Source organism: Mytilus californianus, unplaced genomic scaffold, assembly GCF_021869535.1.
Source record: "Mytilus californianus isolate M0D057914Y unplaced genomic scaffold, xbMytCali1.0.p SCAF_5, whole genome shotgun sequence".
Taxonomy (NCBI): Eukaryota; Metazoa; Mollusca; class Bivalvia; order Mytilida; family Mytilidae; genus Mytilus; species Mytilus californianus.
In genome coordinates this window covers 56756706-56777921 of record NW_026262701.1, presented here as the reverse complement: position 1 = coordinate 56777921, position 21216 = coordinate 56756706, and the positions used below count along the sequence as shown (strand labels likewise).

At 31.5% G+C, this 21216-nt stretch overlaps 1 protein-coding gene across 7 annotated transcripts in view; it reads left to right on the top strand.

The window, feature by feature from the left end:
* Positions 1-5096: 5096 nt before the first annotated feature.
* Positions 5097-21216, top strand: part of LOC127702930 (uncharacterized) — a 51191-nt gene continuing 35071 nt past the window's right edge. For 2 of the 7 annotated variants that reach the window (XM_052207240.1, XM_052207243.1), the window contains exons 1-7: positions 5130-5563; positions 10488-10540; positions 15512-15556; positions 17000-17050; positions 18070-18120; positions 19064-19102; positions 19876-19908. In XM_052207240.1, coding sequence (XP_052063200.1) covers positions 10529-10540; positions 15512-15556; positions 17000-17050; positions 18070-18120; positions 19064-19102; positions 19876-19908 — 231 coding nt within the window. In that variant the 5' untranslated portion in view covers positions 5130-5563; positions 10488-10528. Of the gene's footprint in view, positions 5564-10487; positions 10541-15408; positions 15451-15511; positions 15557-16999; positions 17051-18069; positions 18121-19063; positions 19103-19875; positions 19909-21216 lie in introns of all 7 variants that reach the window. The other 5 variants (XR_007982573.1, XM_052207238.1, XM_052207239.1 and 2 more) reach the window with 5 other exon arrangements.

Below are 21216 nucleotides of genomic sequence, written 5' to 3'. Positions count from 1 at the left end.
TTCGACGTTTATGTAGTTGATTTTTCTATGTTAGTGGTAAACTTTGCTTTTTTAATGAAAAGGATTTTATAACAATATTGTCACATATTTTTCCTTCAATCATATTTTGACCTAAATGTTTAAATAACGTTATATGACTTACACAATATTATAAGATCTAAAATTGAAGTATGTTTCAGATGAGTGAATTCCAAGAAAAATCTGAAAGGTATAGAAGAATGGCTTTTCTAAGAATTTACCACTTTTAGTTTCTTACAAGCACGATTAAAATTCAGAAACATGTACGTTATTCAAAAGTGTTTATTAACATAAGAATGGAATGTATTTGTATATCATTAATGTCAGGTTTACAGTAACTGTTGTCAACAAATTAAATGCATTTCAAATAAGAGTGTACTTTGATATATCTATCAGTGTCAAATATTTTTCTAAAAACCTTTTTTAACCAGGACTCAGAAATTTATTTTATTGGCATTCTAGAATAACAAATCAATGCCACCTCAAAGGTCGTAAATATGAAAATCAAAGATGATATTATCAATGACTGGTGGTTCTTGGTCGTCCTGAACAGACATGAAATATTTGCCACTGGACGTTAAGCAACCATCAATCTATCAATCTTAATTGCCAACATCATGACCAACACTGAAACTGTGGAAGATAGACGAATTCTAATTAGGATACCTCATATTTTTATTCATTTTTTCAACCCTCCCTTTTTCAATCTCGTTATGTGGACTAACGCAACGTACATAAAAGAACATAATATCAAACTCAGTACAGGACAAGCACTTAACTAAAAAACCGGAATAATAGATACTAAAAAAATCAAGACATGCTATATAGAATGTCTGTAGCAACTAAAAGCAAGTTTAAAATACATACAATGTAACTTGCTGGTATGCAATCAGGTCGTACTAAAATTGAAAATAAAAAAAAAATGATGGGGGAGGGGGAATTTAAGATACTTTAGTCGAAACCTAGTCGTAGTCGTTTGTGTCACAGATATTCAAATTAATGATACTAATTAAATTAATGATAGTGTTTGTAAAACTTTTGATTTGATTGATTGGTTGGTAAATAGCGCCTTTTTTCAGCACCGTTGTGCTATTTCGTGGCAGTCACTTTTTATTGGTGGAGGAAGCCAGAGTGCCCGGCGAGTACCACCGACCTTCGGTAGGAAAAGAAACAATCCTAGCTAATTAAGATTTGAGTAGAGCGCACCTGTAATGTACGGTATTCGACCAGACAAACGTAGTGTTTACAGGCTAGTGATACAGTAGTTCGACTACTTAGACCACACGGCCACCGAGGCCCCTTAAAACTTTTGAATATAGGACTTCAACTTAAGCAGTAAATGTTAAATAGCTTCCTTATACGCAGCAATATGCACCTGATATTTTAGATCGTATACATAGCTGTATTTTGTACTTATCTAAGTAAAACTTCAATAGATAGCAAACAGCAATTTTCTGAGCTAAAACATATGCAAGAATGTTCATCTGCATCCAAGTTGCACTATGGGAAATTAAGTATAAAAACACTTATATAATTTCAGAGAGAAATTCACTTAAAATAAAACAATTCTAAAACGTCAACAATTCATGTATACAAACAAATAGACTTAAATTAGGTAATTTAATATATATGGTAGAATGCTCTTTAACGTGAAAAATAAAACAAACGTTCTACAACATAATAATTCATATTGTTCATGAACTGATGTATGCGTCTCAAAATGCAAAAAAAAAAAAAAAAATAAAACCACACACAACCAAACTCCTCAATTACAGAATATATTTAATTGAAACGATTTCAGGGAGATATAATGGGGTAAACCTCAATGAGAGAGCAACCCAACGATTAAAATAGCCAAAAGACAATTTGCCAAGTGTAAATCGCCTTAGCTTTGGTCTAAAACGTGAATAAATTGCATAGAGGTTATCAAATCTACCAGCAACACAAAGTTATCCAATCAAATTATCCAAATACCAAATTAAAAAATGGAAAAATTAATGAACGAAAAAAAGGAGCATATAACAATATTTCTGCTTGTTTAGAATGAGGAGTAGTTGTGTACAGGGACTGTGTTTAAATAAACAAAATATTTCAAAATATCATATTGAGTGTTGCATAGAATTTTATCAACATTTAATTATAATAGATTAAAATGCTGCCTTCTGAAAATTTATACGAACCGAAAGCAAGTGATTTTCATATGTTATATTTCTACTTGTTCAGCCGAGATGTCTGTTCCCGTCTCACCATTCACTAAGTGAACAGGGCTTCGGTACACATGAGTTATCCATCATTCGAAAAAAAAAACACAAGCTACATTAAAAGAGGAATAGCAAAATGGTGTTAATAAAAAGCATTCTGATTATTCTTCATCATAAATACATAATGACTAGTTAAACTTTATCATTCTGTTTCTGTACACAGATTTTGAATATCATAAAATGCATTCATTTAAAAAAAAACTTTTTCATGTTTGTTTCATTTTATCCATATAAGGTACCTGTAACAAAGAGAAAATCAATCATAGTAACTCTAGTAAAACATACAGTGCTTACCTACCAATACTGATCTGAGTTATGCCGCTTTGTTCGACGAATATCACTTTAAACAGCTAAAACCGATGATACATTTTGTTAAATTTTCGTCGCCTTAACCTGCCTCAAAATATCTTTATAAAACTTAAAAAAACGAACTGTTAGAGACACTACACAAAATTTTTTCCTGAAGGATGCTTCTCTTTGCGATCAGCAAAGGAAAACTTTCTAAATGTTAACCAAGCAAACGCACATCATTCATTAAAAAAATATATACATTTTCTATTGGAATGCCTTTACTTTTCTCATAATGTATACTTAACGCAAGTGGCACGAGAACACAGTTATTTCGTAGTGCATTTCTTTTAGACAATAAATGCAATTTAAAAAAAATCGCATCTGCGCTTTCTTAGTAATATTTTAACAGTGTGGTGATATACTTTTGGGAAAAATTATATCGAAATTATCACGATTCTAGAAAACTTCATCAGCTGTTACTCAAATATGGACAAAATTATGTTAAAGGGGTCTTGAATTCTGTTTTTAACAGCTTCAGACATACTAATGATTAACCTTTTCTAACTGGACCAATGCAAATCACTCCTTTACTTAAAATTTATGACCCAAATTTTTTTACGGTGTAATTTCTACCCTTTCTTGCATTTTGAGGCATAAAACATGAAGAAATAAATTTGGAAGGGGTATGAAAAAAAAATTGTAAGAAATTCACTGTCTACACTAGGGACTATATTTGTACAAACTATTTTTGACAACGACAATAAAAGGGCGAAAACTGTGTCCCTGGACCAAGTATCGGACGTATAGATAGAACATGGTTTAAATTAGATTCACTTCCGCAAACCAGAATAAAAACTGAAAATTACAAAATAGCTTGCGAGATACGTCAGAAATTAACTTAAGAATAAATCATGTCACTCTAATAGACGGTAACATTGCCAAAGATTTATGGGATGTAAAATGTAACTGTTACAGTGAATTCTTAACATAGGTTTACCTTATAAATCTGATTTTGAATTGACGAATCACATGAGTAGAGTGGATAATAGAAATATAGTCATGGAATTCTCAAATCGGGTAGTAAAATCCATATCATAGAGAGGTAGATATAAGAAGATGTGGTATGAGTGCCAATGAGACAACTCTCCATCCAAGTCAAAATTTATAAAAGTAAACCATTATAGGTCAAAGTATGGTCTTCAACACGGAGCCTTGGCTCACATCGAACAGCAAGCTATAAAGGGCCCCAAACATTACTAGTGTAAAACCATCCAAACGGGAAAACCAACGGTCTAATCTATATAAAAAACGAGAAACGAGAAACACTTATGAACCACATCAACAAACGACAACTACAGAACATCAGATTCCTGACTTAGGACAGGTGCAAACAGATGCAGTCACATCCAAATGAAATGGAGACGTTTAACCCGATGCCTCGTTTTGCATGTTAAAGAAATTTTGTAACATCTCTTTGAGAAGCCCGGATGTGGTCTTTAGCAAAATTAATATTTCTGTTTCTATATCCATCATGTCCACTTTTTTTAGAGTGGGGTCTTATTTGTCCACTTACAATGTATAGACCAGGTCAACCCTGTTTACAGAACGTACATGAACATATTGTATTATCTCTGTCTTTGTCCTGAATATGCATGAACTATTTTCCACTGGACTTGATGCAAATGTATACCAATAAATGAAATAAAATGTAAACTTTAACTGAAGTATGAAGAGAATTCGCCTCGGTTGCGCAAACTCATTAAATCTTTCACTCTATAGTGTTTATGTCAATGTTCTTAATTTTAAACCAAATTATCACAAAGTGAATTCGTTGCTGTTAATAACCTTAGGCTGTCGCAATATGAAATAATTGATGCGAGATTTATAATTTTTTTTTGTACTGTCCTATTGAAGTCACACGTTTTCATATTTTCTAAGGGTTATTTTGTTATTCTACCAGTCGTAGCTTTTCCAGTAAAAAGGGAAATCTGTCTATACGAACGAATCCATACGTTTAAATCAAAGGACCATTTTCCGACAAGGAATCGGCAAAATCTTAATGGTGAATTGGCTTCGACCACCTGCTTCTACTGTAAATGATTTCATGTGACAAAACCTCTTTCTACTGTATATGTTTTTTTTGTGGTAATCCTCCCCTATTTTCGTAAATTTAAATCAAGATATTACCCTCTTTTAATTAAAACCTACCAATTCATTTTTGTTAAAAGGTTTAGAAATGCCGCTTGGAAATCAATCATAAGGATTTATTTGATTCTTTTTTTTCTTGATCGAGTACCTTTTAAGGGGGAATGAAGTAGGGGATTTAGGCTAGTCTCATATCGTTAATACTTTATGTCAAATGAGCTTTATATGCCTATAAATTTTATCTTTTTTTTAATATGCATACTTACCACGGTGACCGTAGATTTTTATCAATAACAAACACTCGCTACGCTCGATTCGTTTGTTAAAGTGTTCAAATTTAACAAACTTTTAAGCATATCATTTTAAATGTTCCATGTCATATAAACTGCTAGTTGCATTGAAATGGTTGTGTTTGATTAAATCGGGATTATGTAGAGTGTTTAAATAAGTAAATAACAGGTTTATCTTAAAACCGATAATTTTTCTTTTCAACTGAAATAAAGACTTTCACCTGTTATCATTAATTCCCCTGCATTTTAAAAACAAAACAACTGTCTCGGGTTGACATTTTCCGGTTCACTAAGCGCATAGCGTAAAGGGGTACTTTTGTTTTCATTAGGCAATAAGTGATTAACTGGAAACAAGTGAAAGGGGTACTAGAAGACATCCAATTTGATTCTGAAGCCAGTGTGATAATGATATTTATGTGACATTGTGCCAAAAATAGTAAAGAAATACCAAATTTGGTGACGAGAGCATAACTGGTCTACACATCCACTGCAGGATAGGATTATTTTTCTAATTAAAGAGATATTATCTATCGTAATCTGAAATAAAATAAGAAAAAGGTAAGCTTAACATTTTGACAATATCCTATTTATATATAAAAAAAAAAATAAATAAAAAATTTAAAAAATATATTTTTATTATTTACAATGTTTGTTTTTGTGTATTGCAACCATAAGACGTTTCATTGTTTTAACAATAGGGTTAAAAGAAAGTTAGTGAATACACGAATGAATTTGAAAGAACTGTGTCATGTAGTTAGCAACTGAGATATTTAACGCATATCTTAAGGTATAGAAAATAAATAAGAAAAACATTTAATACTCCAAATTGAATGTAAGGTCGACTGGTTCGGAATTCTTTTACAAATATGCCGTTTATTTCAAAATAAGAAATATGTTATATCTTTAAATGCTACCTAGATTTCTTTTCTCTTGACTTATATGGATTTGAACAATTAATTTTTAAGGTAAACAAAAAGACAGATTGTGTCTATGGCGAAGAAACAAAACAGAAATAAATTGCAAATATCAAAATTCTAATAACCTATTGTATCCATATCATGGTACAAGCATGCTTTAATTATCAAACTGACAGTCCAATTAGATAAATATGGAACAAAATTAAGAATGGAAACGGGGAATGCGTCAAAGAGACAACAACTCGACCAAAGAGCAGAAAACAGCCCAAGACCACCAATGGGTCTTCAGCGCAGCGTGAAAATTCCACACCAGGAGGCGGGCTTCAGTATGTCTGAGATGTGTTCACACTTTTTTCTGTTGAATGTCTTTTTTTTACGGAAATACACGTGAAACATTGATTAATTTGTACAGGCATATTTTCAGTATTTATGACAAGATTTCAGATACACGTTGGACAGTTTAAGAACCCCTAAAATTAATTTTACTGTTCGGTTTAATGACTGGCTCGTAAAACCAAAATGAATAATACGCTTCTCATTTATCTAAATATATGGTAGTGCAAAATGTACCTCAAAACATGTCTTTCTGGAATAAATTTTTAGAAAAAAAAATGGTAAGCTCAAATCTATAAACTGTGTTGAAATAATTTCCTTTGGGGGACACAAACCATCATTATTCATATAGAGCTATATACTACACTAACTCCAACCCTGATCCTAACTGATACTTAACCCTCAAAATCTAATCCTAACCCTTACCATAACCTTGCGCAGAATTTCCTTCTGATAAAAACATTTGCTAAACTCTTCGACCAAAATAAATTTGCTTTTAAAAGATGTATATGGGTGAAATACGCATCCTCTAAAAAAATGTGTTTGTCCATGCATATGGCCAGTGTTTTCTAGTGCAAAATCTTTCAAAATAGAACATGCATTTTGCAATTCGATTTTTCAAAATAGGGACTCCGTGTTAAAATTAAATTGAGTACTGTGCTGTATAAAGTTACTGATTAACTAGAGCTCAAAGTCAATAATTTAAATCGAGAAATATGCGGTTAATTACGCCTATATATACTTAACCTATAATCCAGGTGAAATTCAGTTTAATTTACATAAATATTTTTTGAGACGTATATAATATATACAATTTAAACTTTCTAAAAGAAATTTTCACACCAGAGTAGGCGAAACAAATATCATTTGCTTTGTGCCACCCTACTTACCGTAAATGTTCATGCCTACCCCAACAGATTTTATGGGCATCTTAATTTATTAAGCACCATTAAAATGCAAACATTTTTGGTTAAGCACCTTTACTGTCCTGAACATTTCTCATTTTTGTCCAATTACTTTTTCTTTTGAATAAAATTATTTTATCTATCTACCTACCAGCATGACCAAGGAACAAGTATATATTATATATTACATATTGTGTCTAAATAAACAATTTGAAAACATAATAAAAATAAGGAGATGTGGTATGATTGAAAATGAGACAACTATCCACCAAAGTGGATGTAAGCAATTATAGGCAACCGTACGGCCTTCAACAATGAGAAAACTTACGGCCTAATTTATAACAAAACAGTTTACGAAAAACAAATATGACAGACATGAACAATCGAAAACCACTGAACTACAGGCTACTGACTTGGGCCAGGCACATAAAGAATGTGGCGGGGTTAAACATGTTTGTGAGCGCTCAACCCTCCCCCTAACCTGGGACAGTGGTGAAACAGTACAACATAAGAACAAACTATAAAAATCAGTTGAAAAAGGCTTAACTCATCAGATGGATACAAATAGATGTAAATCTAACAAAAACACAAAGTGGACGTGGACGGGTACTTGTACATCCCAAAATCAAAAAGACACTAAGTACAGATCTGAGAGTACTCGCAGTTACTTACAGCTAGTTAAAAGCCAATAACAACTAATGAAAAAAATCATCAGTTCATTGAGATACAGAAAAAAATAAGATTTGACTGTATAGATACAAATTCGAAATTATAACTACTGGCACAAACCAAACGATAAAAAAGAAGAATCATCACAAAGTTTTAATCGTTGGCCTAATCCGCACCCACCTCTACCCAAATCTAAGATGTTCTCAATCAAAAATAAAGTTTCTCTGCTTTAATCCTCAATATGAAATATTTTTATCAACTACACGTAGTTGAACATGATACCGTCAAAAAAAATGTAGGTACACATGTCAGGTCTTGATACATAATTCTTCACGCCTTGAGAAACAACAGACTCGTCCGTGAGAAAATGAAATGAAATTGAGGACTACACTGTTTATTTTTAATAATTAACAAAATTTTGAACTGATATATCATGTTAAGGAGGGGTATTTGCGAAAAATACCAGTCGAGAGAATGTTAAATTTCGCGAGCCGTAAGGCGAGGGAAATTCATTCTCAAGACTGGTATTTTTGGCAAATACCCCTCAAGAACATGCTATATCTGTTTAATTACACCAAATGTTAACGTACAAAACGCATTGATGATCTTGACATAAAACGCATTGATGATCGTGACATTACAAGCGTCCAGTCGGATAGAGTATTTTTTGGCAAATACCACGACAGAGAGGGTAAAAAAGGCATATCCTTTTTGCATATACCCCGGCGCTGTTTAAAAATGAACGATATTCATTTGATAAAAGTAAATTGGTGAAAAATACACTGGCTATCAACCAATCAAAACCCAGGATTCTTACATAAGGTGTAATTATAAGAAAAAATGTACGATTAAATCAAAGAAATATGCGGATAAATACCCCTGTGTTCTCGTATCCTATAATTTACGTGTATTGTACTTTAATTCACTATATTGTTAGTCTGCAAGTGTAATTATTTCAGTTAAAAGCTTTGTTGATAATATTTCAATTTGAAAAGTATATTTCATTTTACAATATCATACTGTCCAAAGAAGCATTTACATGTACACAAGAGTAATATAAATCTTGAAACGAATGGACAAAATCAATTTATTGGTTAAGGAACAACTTAAAATGAAAAAATAAAATAAAACAAATTAGAATACCTTTGCAATACATGTACTGACAACAACTATTTATCTAAAAGATTGCATGTAGCAGTTTCAAAATCATTCGATGATTTTACAGATGTACATGGATGTTCAATGGGAATAAGGAGTATCAGATAAGGTGTCGGGTTTGATCTATCGATAATTATATTTCAAAATTTTCAAACTCCCGGCAAGCTTCGTAAGCATCACATTTTAAATCTTGAAAAATTTGACTACCTCGAGTAAAAAAAAATATTATAATTAATTTAAACATAGTTAATATATCATAACTTGTGGTGACACAATCTATATATCTTACAACCTTGTCTCTCGAGGACAATTAATGTCTATGTATTAACCTTTTATTTGATATTTTGAAATAATTTTTGTGTACTTTAAATTTTTGTCTGACTTATCTATATTAACTCTTTTTAAATCATCATGAAATTACAATCCATTTTTTTAAATTCATATGTACGTACATTTAATTTTATTTGAAATTTTAAACTTTGTTAAAGTTAATAAGTAATAATTCGCTTTTATGTCAAACGTTCTTGACGACTGACACTCTCTGATTGTTAACAAGTATATCAATTTGTTCAAAATGTATAATTCATGACCCATGCAGTGTGAAAGTTACAGTGTCAATGTCAAAGTATTGTATTAATATATCTCTCTAGATTTGGTATCAGATTTGTATACGTGCCTGAATAGGGGTTGGCCTTCTTATAAAGGCCTCTCAAATAACCAAATAATAAAATCAAATATACATCACGTCAACGTAACAGGTACCATTTCTACCAATTTGAAATATATACTCCCATACTTAAGAATCAAAGATCAGACGTACTGTTTACTGTTTACTTGTATCTTTATTCTTATTCCTGAACTTGAATTTATTTGTCATACAATTAACGAGTAACGGAGTTGGAATGTTTTACAACTTGTCATTTCATAACTTTTATAGCTTAATTAACGGTATGGGTTTTGCTCATTGTTGAAGTCCGTACGGTGACCTATAGTTGCTTAGATCTACGTCATTTGGTATCTGATGGATAGTTGTCTCATTGGCAATGATATAAGATCTTCGTATTTTTATTTTTTATACTATTAAATCAATGAAATTACCTTAAAAACATCAGCCAATCGTAGTCACCCTTTTTGTTTTGAAAGTCTCCATAATTAGAGAAAAGTAAAGCTTCGACGGATGAATATATACATCAAATAATAATATTTTGATCTTAATTGTAAGCCAATTTCACCGTCTGCATAGTATTATTGCAAGTATTATCTTTTTATCAACCGAATGCAAGATAAAAATCAAGGTTTAAGGTTTTGAATTCTAAAATTGAGAAGAACACGTTTTCTTTTTTCAATCTTTGGTATCTTCAAGATATTCATATAAAAAAGGGGGCTGAGATTGGTTAGAAATATTTTTTATACAATGCTTAAATATTTTCAAAAATTCAATGCAATTGAAAAGATGATAGTTTCTTTTATCACATTTAAAATACAAATTTCATGTTTCAGATTTACTGGCGATTCAAAAAGTGAGGAACAGTTTATGAACCATGTCTTCCTACGTAAGTATACACTTACTTACCTTTGGCTAGTTTTCATTTCATACAAAATTAAGATTCGATTTATATTTTACCTATGTTTATAATGAACACCAACACTAGTGGAGAACGGACTGTTCTATTCTTCCAAAACACTTTAGTTTAGACTAAAAAGAGGGGTGGGGTGGGGGTGTGGGGTCGGGACCCGTAGATTTCAATCTTTAGTGTTTTGTGTGTCTCAGGTTTTTGTTGATACATTCTCTTATTTGTTGTTCGAATAGTTGATATCATGAGGCAATAGATAATATTCGAACTTAGGTTAGTCTTGTAAATTATTTCAAATAAAATGTTTTTAGCGAACATCTCTAAATGTGCCCATGTTTTAAAAATATATTCATCATTTAAAAGTATGATTACTCTGATTCAAACCTGGCCAACATGTTTTTGCCGAACTTATCTAAATGTGCCCATGTTTTAAAAATTCATCATTTAAAAGTATGATTACTCTGATTCAAACCTGGCCAAAATGTTTTTGCCGAACTTATCTAAATGTGCCCATGTTTAAAAACATTCATCAATCAATGAAAGTATGGTAAATAGTGATTCAAACCTGTCAAAATGAGTTGAAAACTATCCATTGTAGATTTCATTTTGCTGTTGCCTTCCCACGCCATAGCATTCGGAGTGAAATTTACCTGAACGCAGTTTAAGTGGTATAGAAATAGTTTCTCATTTATAACAGACCCTTGCCAGTGCTTATTTTCTAAGACACTTAGTACTCCTGAGTTTCGTTATGATTGGATATTGTGTTGAACAGTGTGATATATATATTAAATATAATATAATATATATACTTTTGTATTTTTTTCTGAGTTGTTGACTATTTGTTTTCTCGAACCCAGTTTACTTTCTTGGGTCGTATAGTCTTTGAAAAATTATTGCAGAAAAACAACGGTAATGTTTCCATTTTATACACTTTAACTTCCAAAAATATATGTTTGTATAACAAACGAATGTAATCCAATTATATTAAACACGTGGGCCAACGGATTATCTTTATGCTTCAACTTCTTCCATCCGAAAGTAAGACCCCTTCTTAACAATGGCGTCTATTTGAGTGTGAGGGATGTATAAGTACGTAGCGACACCCAATCTGAATTAGGTGAGTGGTACGTTTGCAGAAACTTTGAGGTGGCCTGTTTCAAGTGTTGTCTACCTCTATTTAGTATTTCTGGTTACCGGAAATGTAGAAGATAATTTAGGTTGTTTTATGTTATTTTACGGGACTGTATACTTTTGTTATGTTTGTCGGCGGCGAACAGTTAGTGTTGTCTGCCATACATGTGGTTGTTCAATGGCAGTAGAATAAAGTTTATATATACATAAGCGTGATTTCAATCTTATAATCCCCCAGACCAGAAAAGGATTGAGGCCCACGGACACGGGTTATCCAACCGACCCTTTTCATCTAGTACGTAGTACATACAGTTTTAATTGTCCGTCCTTCTTTCCGGTTGATCAACATCACTAAACCTACTCATTGTATTTTTTTCAAACGGGTCTTAATATGTATGACATATTTTCTGCTGGACATAAACTCACAACAAACAATGAAGCATCAATCATAATGTTTCAGATACTAGGAGATGATTGGCCAATTAAACCGTCATGGAAAACAATGGTATATATGTACTATATACTCTTCTATCAATATCATACGGTCTCTGCTAGATGTCATATTTTGCATAGATCTTTTGTATCTTTAAGCTAGAACCTTACATGTTAGAACAGTATATATGCTAATTATGAATGTATAGTAACTTTAATTCACACATCATTTTATGAAATATCGTTTGCAACTTTTGAAAGTAAGAAATGCCTTTGATTTAAGGATACACTTACCATTTCAAATACTTGGACATGATTTATTTTAGATTGAGAACCATCCAGTATAAAAATGAGGTTTCTTATTGTTACTTCTTAAGAGAACTTTTTTTTCTTTTTAAATAGATGGTTGAAAGTCAATTTCTTATCCGTCATGCAGTCTAAACGTTGAATGTATTTTTTTTAAATGGTTTAGTTTCTAGGCGGTATTTCAGAAATTTCAACATTGTGTAACAAATCAGTTTTAGACTTTTTATAAGGAGAAACACACACCATACGTCAATCTTATAACAACTACTGTTTAAAAGATGTCACTTCATTAAAGGACATTTCTTTAGTACAAAAGGAAGTTTACGGATAGATAATAGCAGAAAGCAAAAAAAAACGGAATATGATTTTTTTTGTTCCCCTTGATTAAGTCTTTTGTTCGAATCTTTTGAACAACACCTTACTTTTGTTTCCTTTGTTATATATTTAGTTTTAGTTTAAAAAACTAGTATATAACATTCCCCTCTAACAATACAAATAGGAAATTTGATAGGTGGATTACTATCGGTTATAACGGTTATGGTTGTCAAACATGCGAAAAAAAAAAATTAAAAATAAAAACTTATCTTATATACGGTAACCTGAACACAAGACAATAATTGATTTTCAAACAATTGCAAATAATAGTATAGGTTGTTTCAAGCAACTAAGGTAGTCGTTGATTTTAAAGCCAGAAGCCAATGTTATTATGCCCCCGCCACATCGGAGAAGGCATTAAGTGTTACCCTTGTCCGTGTGTACGTCTGTACCTCCGTCCGTCCGTCCGTCCGTCCATACGTACGTCCTGAAATTGGTTCCCGTTCTCTAACTTTAGTTTGCCTCAACCAAATGTTATGAAACTTATACACAATGCTTATTACCACAAAACTCTAGATCAAGTTTAGGTGTCGTCACTTTTACCGTTCGTGAGTTATGTCCCTTTTATAGCGTTATATGCAAGCGGGGTCATCATCTGTGTCCCATGGACACATTCTCCATTTATTTAGCCTTCGAAAGCACATTCTATATCACTGGTATTCGTGATAATTTTAGCCGATCAAACTTTTTTTGAGCGAAACCTATTGTTTAGTCTAGTCAAAACTTCTTGTTCTAAAATTAATTTATCTAAGACTTTTTTTGGCTGACTATATTTTTTGAAGTCATAAGCAAAGATACTCCAGTTTGTACAGAATATTTAATGCCTTCTTACGGGGACCAAGGTTTGTAATTATATTTATTTATTAAAGCACTAATTATACCCACAAGAGGGCCAAAGGCATGACAATTACATGTAATAACAACAATATAATGATGACATAAAATTTACATAAAAAATAAAAATAAACCAAAACATTAAACACAACAAATGACCTCAAGTGCCCCCTGTCTTCAGTTCCATAGACTGTTTAATAAAGGAGCCTAAAGATTTCACTTGCTGACTAGTGGTTGGATTTAGTATATATTTCATTTTATTATCAGAAAAATCTTTGTATTGAGTTTTTAAATCATTAAAAAAGACAAGTCTTAAATCATCATTTATTTTACATATTAAAAAGAAATGTGATTCATCATCCAGAACTTTGCACTTATTACACAGTCTTTGAGGGCGTGGAATATTTTTATATCTTCCAGTTTCAATAGTGAGGGAATGATCACTTATTCTAAATTTGCATATAAGTTTTCTAATTTGAGCTGTTTAAAGACAAAGAATCAAAAGAGTCTAGATTAACTTCTAGCTTTCCCATGATCATTTCTACTTGAGATAAGACGAACAAAATTATACGAAATTTAAAAAATAAATATAGCAGGGGAAAAATTAAATACTAAAAATAGTTGTTCTGTAATGACAAAAAAAAATTATTGTCCTATTTCAAACCATATTAAGTTATTTCACTTTTTTAAGCAGATAGCTACCAATTTACTCAGTATAATGGCGGTCTTAGACTATTAACATTTACTTTCAGGTGTCCTATATGTGTGTTATGCATAACCTATGAGTTTCTAGTATTATCTTCTATTTCGTTACGCATTTACTCCACTTCACTTTCTTGTGTGTATTAATTCAGTCGCATGGTTCATATTGTTTTCCATCCTTCATGTATCTGTTGGGTCATTATCCAGCTTAGTTGCTGAACACTAATAAAAGAAAAGCATGGAAATTCAATGTCACATAAACAATTGGAAAAGTAACCACTATAAGAAAAGTAATATAAAATTGGTTACCAAACATTATCAGTTGCATGCTTTAATTCACTAGTAAGACAAATTCGATCATGCTTACGTTAAGTGCATTGTTGCTAAAATCGGATTGGTTCTGATCAAAAGGATTTTTCTGGGTCTAAGACAAAAAACTGGTGTTTGCATTGGTGATCTGATTATAATAGATCGTTCAATAAGAAATTTAGGCGAGATTTAAATAAAAATGAGGAAATGTAGGATATATGTACTGGAGAAGTTATAATTTTGCCCATACATGTATTTAGCGATCATTGTGGAGTTTTACCAATAGTGATTGTGGAGACATTCAAGTGAATAAGATTCAAGATACCATGTCATTTTGATTGACATTGCTGTCTAATTTCACATGTTCAAAAAAGCTTTGTATTTAACTGTTATAAAATGATATGGTTCGAACTCACACTGAATTAATTTATAGTTCTAGATCTTAAATATATTTGCTTTTCATTTGGCTAGTATTAGTTAGAATAACAAGGAAGTTACGTAGACTTGTCTTATAGTTTAAAAGTTTGAAGTCAAAGGTTAATTACAAAGCTATTTCACCAGAAGAAACATTTTCTAATTCACCATTGTCATTATTTTCATAATGAATGAGTCCAGAATTTTATCAGCAGACATTTTTTGACAATTTGTATTCTAATATTGAATCTGTTTAACGTAATTTGACAAATATTTACAAAGTTCGAATTTCTGACAAGTCTTTTATAGTTATCCTTTAATAAATACCTTTTGTTTTTGCGCAGTATATGAGAAAGTCAACATACCAAAAAGATTTCAACAAGAAGGTAAGTTCCGAATATATATGGTGTCGGTTCCGAATAGTAATAAATACTTTTATTTTAACAGTACAGGAAAGAATCAACATATAGACATGATTACAACAAAGGAAAGGTAGGTTCTGTGCAGTGTCTTTGAGTGTTTCTACCTTTCGGGAATTCATCATTTCAGAATATAATGCATTCTGGGTAATATTTTCAAAATCGTACAACAAAACGATGTGATTGGCTAACAACGTCCCAAACAATTGAATTTCAACAAACGACGTGACGTCGTTTTCATTTTGGGGTACGAACAATGAAATTACCCAGAATGCATTAGATTCTGAAACGGCGAATTTTACTTCAAAGTTTAAACATTCTAGAAAGTAGAGTCACCTGTTTATACTAACCTTTCTATCCGTTTCCTCAATCTGTACCTTCCTCCTGTATTTGTTTCAGTGGCGATTCAATGGAGTAGTGCATAGGAGTTTTAACAAGAAAATTATTTTAAAATTCAGATTTTAACTGATTGCCATTCATTTTTAACGTCTTTCATCTGGATTCAATCTTTGTAACCGCGTCGCTACACCCATATCGCTACACACATAGCCTACTCAGTGAATCCGTCATTCAGATTTTATACTCCTATATGTTATATGGTATGACTGTAATATGCAATATGTGTACATTATACACTGGGAAGAAATCCGAGATTCGCTTCAATTTATCATAATTTGGCCCTTAACCTTTATTTTTTTTCAACTTTCCAATCGTTGTTCTTGGTAGAAATCGACATTACCGAAAAGTGGAGTGCGAAGAACCCATAAATTATTTGTGAAAATCAAAGCAGGATTCAGGAGATTTTATTTGTATACTAAAACCATAATTGAAACAATTGTATTTGTATAGCTGTTATTTGTAATAGTAGGCTTATTGCAGGATAAAATATAAACGTTTTACCTTTTTGTATTTTCACCACTTGTGTGTTGCTTTCTGGTTTTGTGGAAAATAACATTTTGATGGTTTTAGACTAATATTATTATTTTCCGGGCGATATCATTATGTTAACATTCTAATATTTTTACAATTAATTGAAAAGGTTTGATATTCAATGTAAGTTATGGTTTCAAGTTTATTTTAGATGAGATGGCACAATCTGCATTAATGTAGACTCTTAAATGAAACAAGTGGGCCTCAGGTTAATATATACTACAAACATTTCTTTATATATCTATATTTATATAAATATTTCCAATAACATATACATAACATAATCATTATATAACACGTAAAACAATAAGTTTCTATCACGTGGTGTTTTGCAATTGTAGAGTTATAATTAGAATTATATCTATAAATATTAAATAAGACCGCCGACATGTTGTAGTTGGAAAAAAAGTAGCAATTATACATTTCAATTAATAATTATGCTTTTGGTTTATCCGTGGAAGTACTATTTTCAGTACAGTACTTCCATGGCTTTTTCAAACCTGTATAAATAACTTAATTAATGTGTCATTTAATTAATTTCTGTGTTGATTCTATGTTTGAGAAATATGAATTTCATTCTTTATAGGCACCAGAATATGACCGACATGGTATGATAAGAAATATGGACTACAACAAGGTAAGCTATATGAAACAAGACACGTTTGTAGAATAAAACATGAAAATAACACTTCATAAATTTTAAGCGTCTGAAGCGCTTATCTGGTTGTACATTCACCAGGAACGCTCTAAGTCAAATATTTGAATGCCAAGAATGTATAATATTCGTTGTATTCACTTGATCACAAAATACAAAGAAGCATTTAAAACTAAATTACTATAAGAAAATAGGAAAAATCGTTAACGGAGAACTACACAAACAAAACTGAAAATTTTACGTATGCCATCATGAGTTTGCTACCCGTTATGGAATATCTGTTTCACAGATGACGACGGATATATTCCAATTGTCGTAATCACAATCCCGTCCTCATTTCCTCGAATTTGACCTATCGAATAAGACTTAAGACGGGTGCAATATGTGAAGCAGGATCTGCTTACCCTCCCGGAGCATCTGGACCCCCTCCCCCCAATTGTTTTGTGGGGTTCGTGATACTCAGTCTGGTCGTTTTTCGTATTTTTCCCAATGGCATTGTCAGTTCAATTTCGACTTATGAGTTTAAATATCCCTCTGGTATCTTCCGCCTCTCTTTTAGAAATCAGAGTTGCTTTTGTTTTAACCCTAATAAGTCAGTCGTTATATTCGGCTGCTCTACGATTGCTACCATTAACCTCGCGAGTGGGAGAGTCGATCACGGGGAGGGACTGAATTATTCGGGTTACTTTTGTTTATGCTTAGAAAATTTTAAAATATTTTTTGCTTTTTGTTTAGCTCAATTGCATTATAAAGGTATATGCATTTGCATTTCGTTTAAAAACACAGTAATCGTACATGTCTATAAAAGAGATAAGTAAAACGGTGCCATTGAATGTTTGTCTACATAAATATAATATCATATACATTTTGAACACTTTGAATAAGAAATGCAAATGAAGCAAAATAAATTAAAAGATTCCACGCAAGGCGATAATACACGACTTTATTATTGAAGTTTTTATTTCGTATGAACTAATAAAACTTACTTCGTTTTATTTCAGACAAAATTTGATGATCCGATGTGGCAGAGAGGTAGAAATGAATCGTCCGAGGTATGCGTACAATTGGAGATTGACTAAGACACCTACTGTAGCCCCAGCCTTACTCTCGTAGAAGACGGAAAATAATACAAAGAGAAACAAACAAAAAGAAAATAAAGAGAACAAAACAAATTAAAAAAAAAAACACCCCTCAACAACATGTTTATATATTATATATAAGAACACATTTTATATTTGTTATTCCATTTCATATACGGGCACGGAAAAGTTTATCAACAAATATTTTGATTAAACATTTTATGCAGTTCACATATTTGAAAACTCTTTGTAAACAAATGCAAAAAGGGTGCATTAAAAATCATAAGTAAAAGAACGACAGACAATAAATGCCCTTTTCCCCGAAAAAGTGCAAATTAGTGGCACCAGTAGTCTACAAATGTTCAAATATTACAAATACAGTCAGAATACACAAATCAGGGTAAAAACAAAAACGGAGGGAATTACATGTTCTCAAAAAGGAGAGAGACCGGAAACGTCGACATGGTTAGTGTCTCCGTATATACATACATACTCCCCAATGTTAAACAAAGGCAACAGCAGTATACCGCTGTTCAACAGTCACAAATCGATGCAACTGAAACAAATCCAGGTCACAAACCAAAATCGAGGGAAACACATCAGCTATGCATTACAACTAAACGCAAGAACACTCAGGACAGAGAAATACGCATACAGAATTAATCCATACGCAGTCAAATTGTGACAATTGGGAATAGGACACAATCAGAAATTTACAGATCAGATGACTTTTCTGTTATCTAAAAACACTCCACACACCACTACACAGAATACTTAAGCTTCAGCAAGACCAAAGTGCTTGAGAAAGTTTTAGTTTAATGGTAATTAAGCATTCCGTTGTAGAGAAAGTCGAAGCTAATTGTTTATTTTAACAAATATAGCACTTTTGTATATTAAATTTTGAAAAAATTTTCAGCAATATGAAGATCGACTGAGAGAAATGTCAAAACATCAGGTGTGTATTGATAATTCTAGTTACAATACTAAATTGTAAACATAATGAATCATTATGAAATATTATTATTAATGCAGCAATATGAAATGATATTAATAATGTAACGCTTGAACATATTAATTATGCTAACAAAATTAAATGAAAACAAAATGAAAACAACTACAAATGACATTACTAACGCAGAAATATTATGTTATATTAGTACATTAGTTTTGATTGAGCAGTTTGTTCTCGCATTAAAATTAAAACCCTTACATTTATATACTTTTTTGCCTTATTTTGTATCCAGTTGTGTTTTAGTTGTGTTCAGTCTACCGATTACACGTTTTATTTTCCGTGAAACCAATAATTCCTCACATATAACGAATTTGGGTTTTTGCAGACATAGCAACGTTCATGCATCTAAGTACCCAATATATGGATATATACATGTATATATAATTATAATGCTACCATATAAAATCGTTTATTATAATATGCTTATTTGCTTATTGTAGCAACATCTACTGACAGCATTCCTGACAGACACAAAATCCTTTCTACATTAAATTAAAAAAAAAAAAAAAAAATACCCCTTGTTCTGCGTCAGGTGCGCATTTCAACAAATATTGACACATCAGTGATGCTCTATGCTAGACTATTTTGATATCCAAAATCTTGCTGATTTAACCGGAAAATATCAAAATTAAGACCAACATTTAAGCTTGCTAATGTAGAAAATTCAAGAGAAAGGCTACATTTCGCACCATTACTCTTTTTTTCTATTTTTCAAGGCACCCGACTACTATCCTACATACGAAGCAAGGGTAAGTGTACTGAATATTTTTTGCAAGATATTTAGAGTTTAAATAAAAAAGAGAAACGAGAAAATTAAGAAAAATTGAAAACAGTAAACATCACAGTACAATCTTTAGTTACACATATGTCGTTTAGAATTTTACTATAAAATACAAATAAGCAATCCTCTTTTTATGTCATCGTTGAATTTGTTAAACATGCAAAAAATGTATAATCTTATATTTTCTACATATTTCGATAACGCAGACGATCGCGAGAAACCAACAAGTTATTTTTATATTCATTTTGAAATAAATAAATTTGGTGTATTTACTGTCTTCTAATTGGTTAAAAGTATTACCTTTATTTTCAATGTTGTCAATTTTTATGGCGACACGCCCATTCTGACGTTGTGTATTCATACGCCAACATGTGTGTACGTTGTTATTGTTAATATAAATAATATAAAAAGCTCTTTGAGCCTTATTTTTGATAGAAATTTATTTAAAATGAATGGCTATTATTTATTTTGAATTTATTGAACCATAAAATTAATTTTTGACTCTTCACATTTTACATAATCCGCTTTGCGGATTAATCAATGTGAAGAGTCAAAAATTAATTTTATGGTTCAATAAATTCAAAATAAATAATAGCCATTCATTAAGTACCCGAGTCATATAGAATATCTTCCATGCGGAATGAATATACTTAAACAAAAATCGAAATAAATTTTTGACAATCATTTTTACAGATGTTGCGAAGCCAAAAATAGTTGCTTATTTACTATTAACAAAGAAAAAACAACTAATCAAAGATACCGGGCTTTTGATTTTTTACGCCAGACGCACGTTAAGTTTACATACTAAGACTCATCAGGAAGGCTCTAATAAACAAAGTTGAAAGGCATAAACAAGTACGAAGTTGAAAAGCATTGACGAAAATTGCCAAGTAATATTTATGATGCACATCATCACATTATATTCATATTGATTGTGTAGGGTATATTATTGCTTGTAGTTTCTTTTTAAGCATGTTGCATTTGTTTCAAACAAGTGCTTACATTTCTTATCACACAATCTAAAGTCTTTGATATGGTTCGTGTTTGTTTATTACTCTTTTAATTATGCGAATGGCATGTAGTATATGCTTTACGAAGATAGGCGTGTAACTGCAATAGTTGACGGTAGGTTTTCAATGAAAGAAATGTTGCTGAAAGGATGATCAATGCACACATACTGAAATTCTACCAATTTAACAAAACGAAACCTTACCAAATCGCTCTCATTAACTTACGTCTACGGATCCGATAACTAATCAATAACGTCAAATACTTT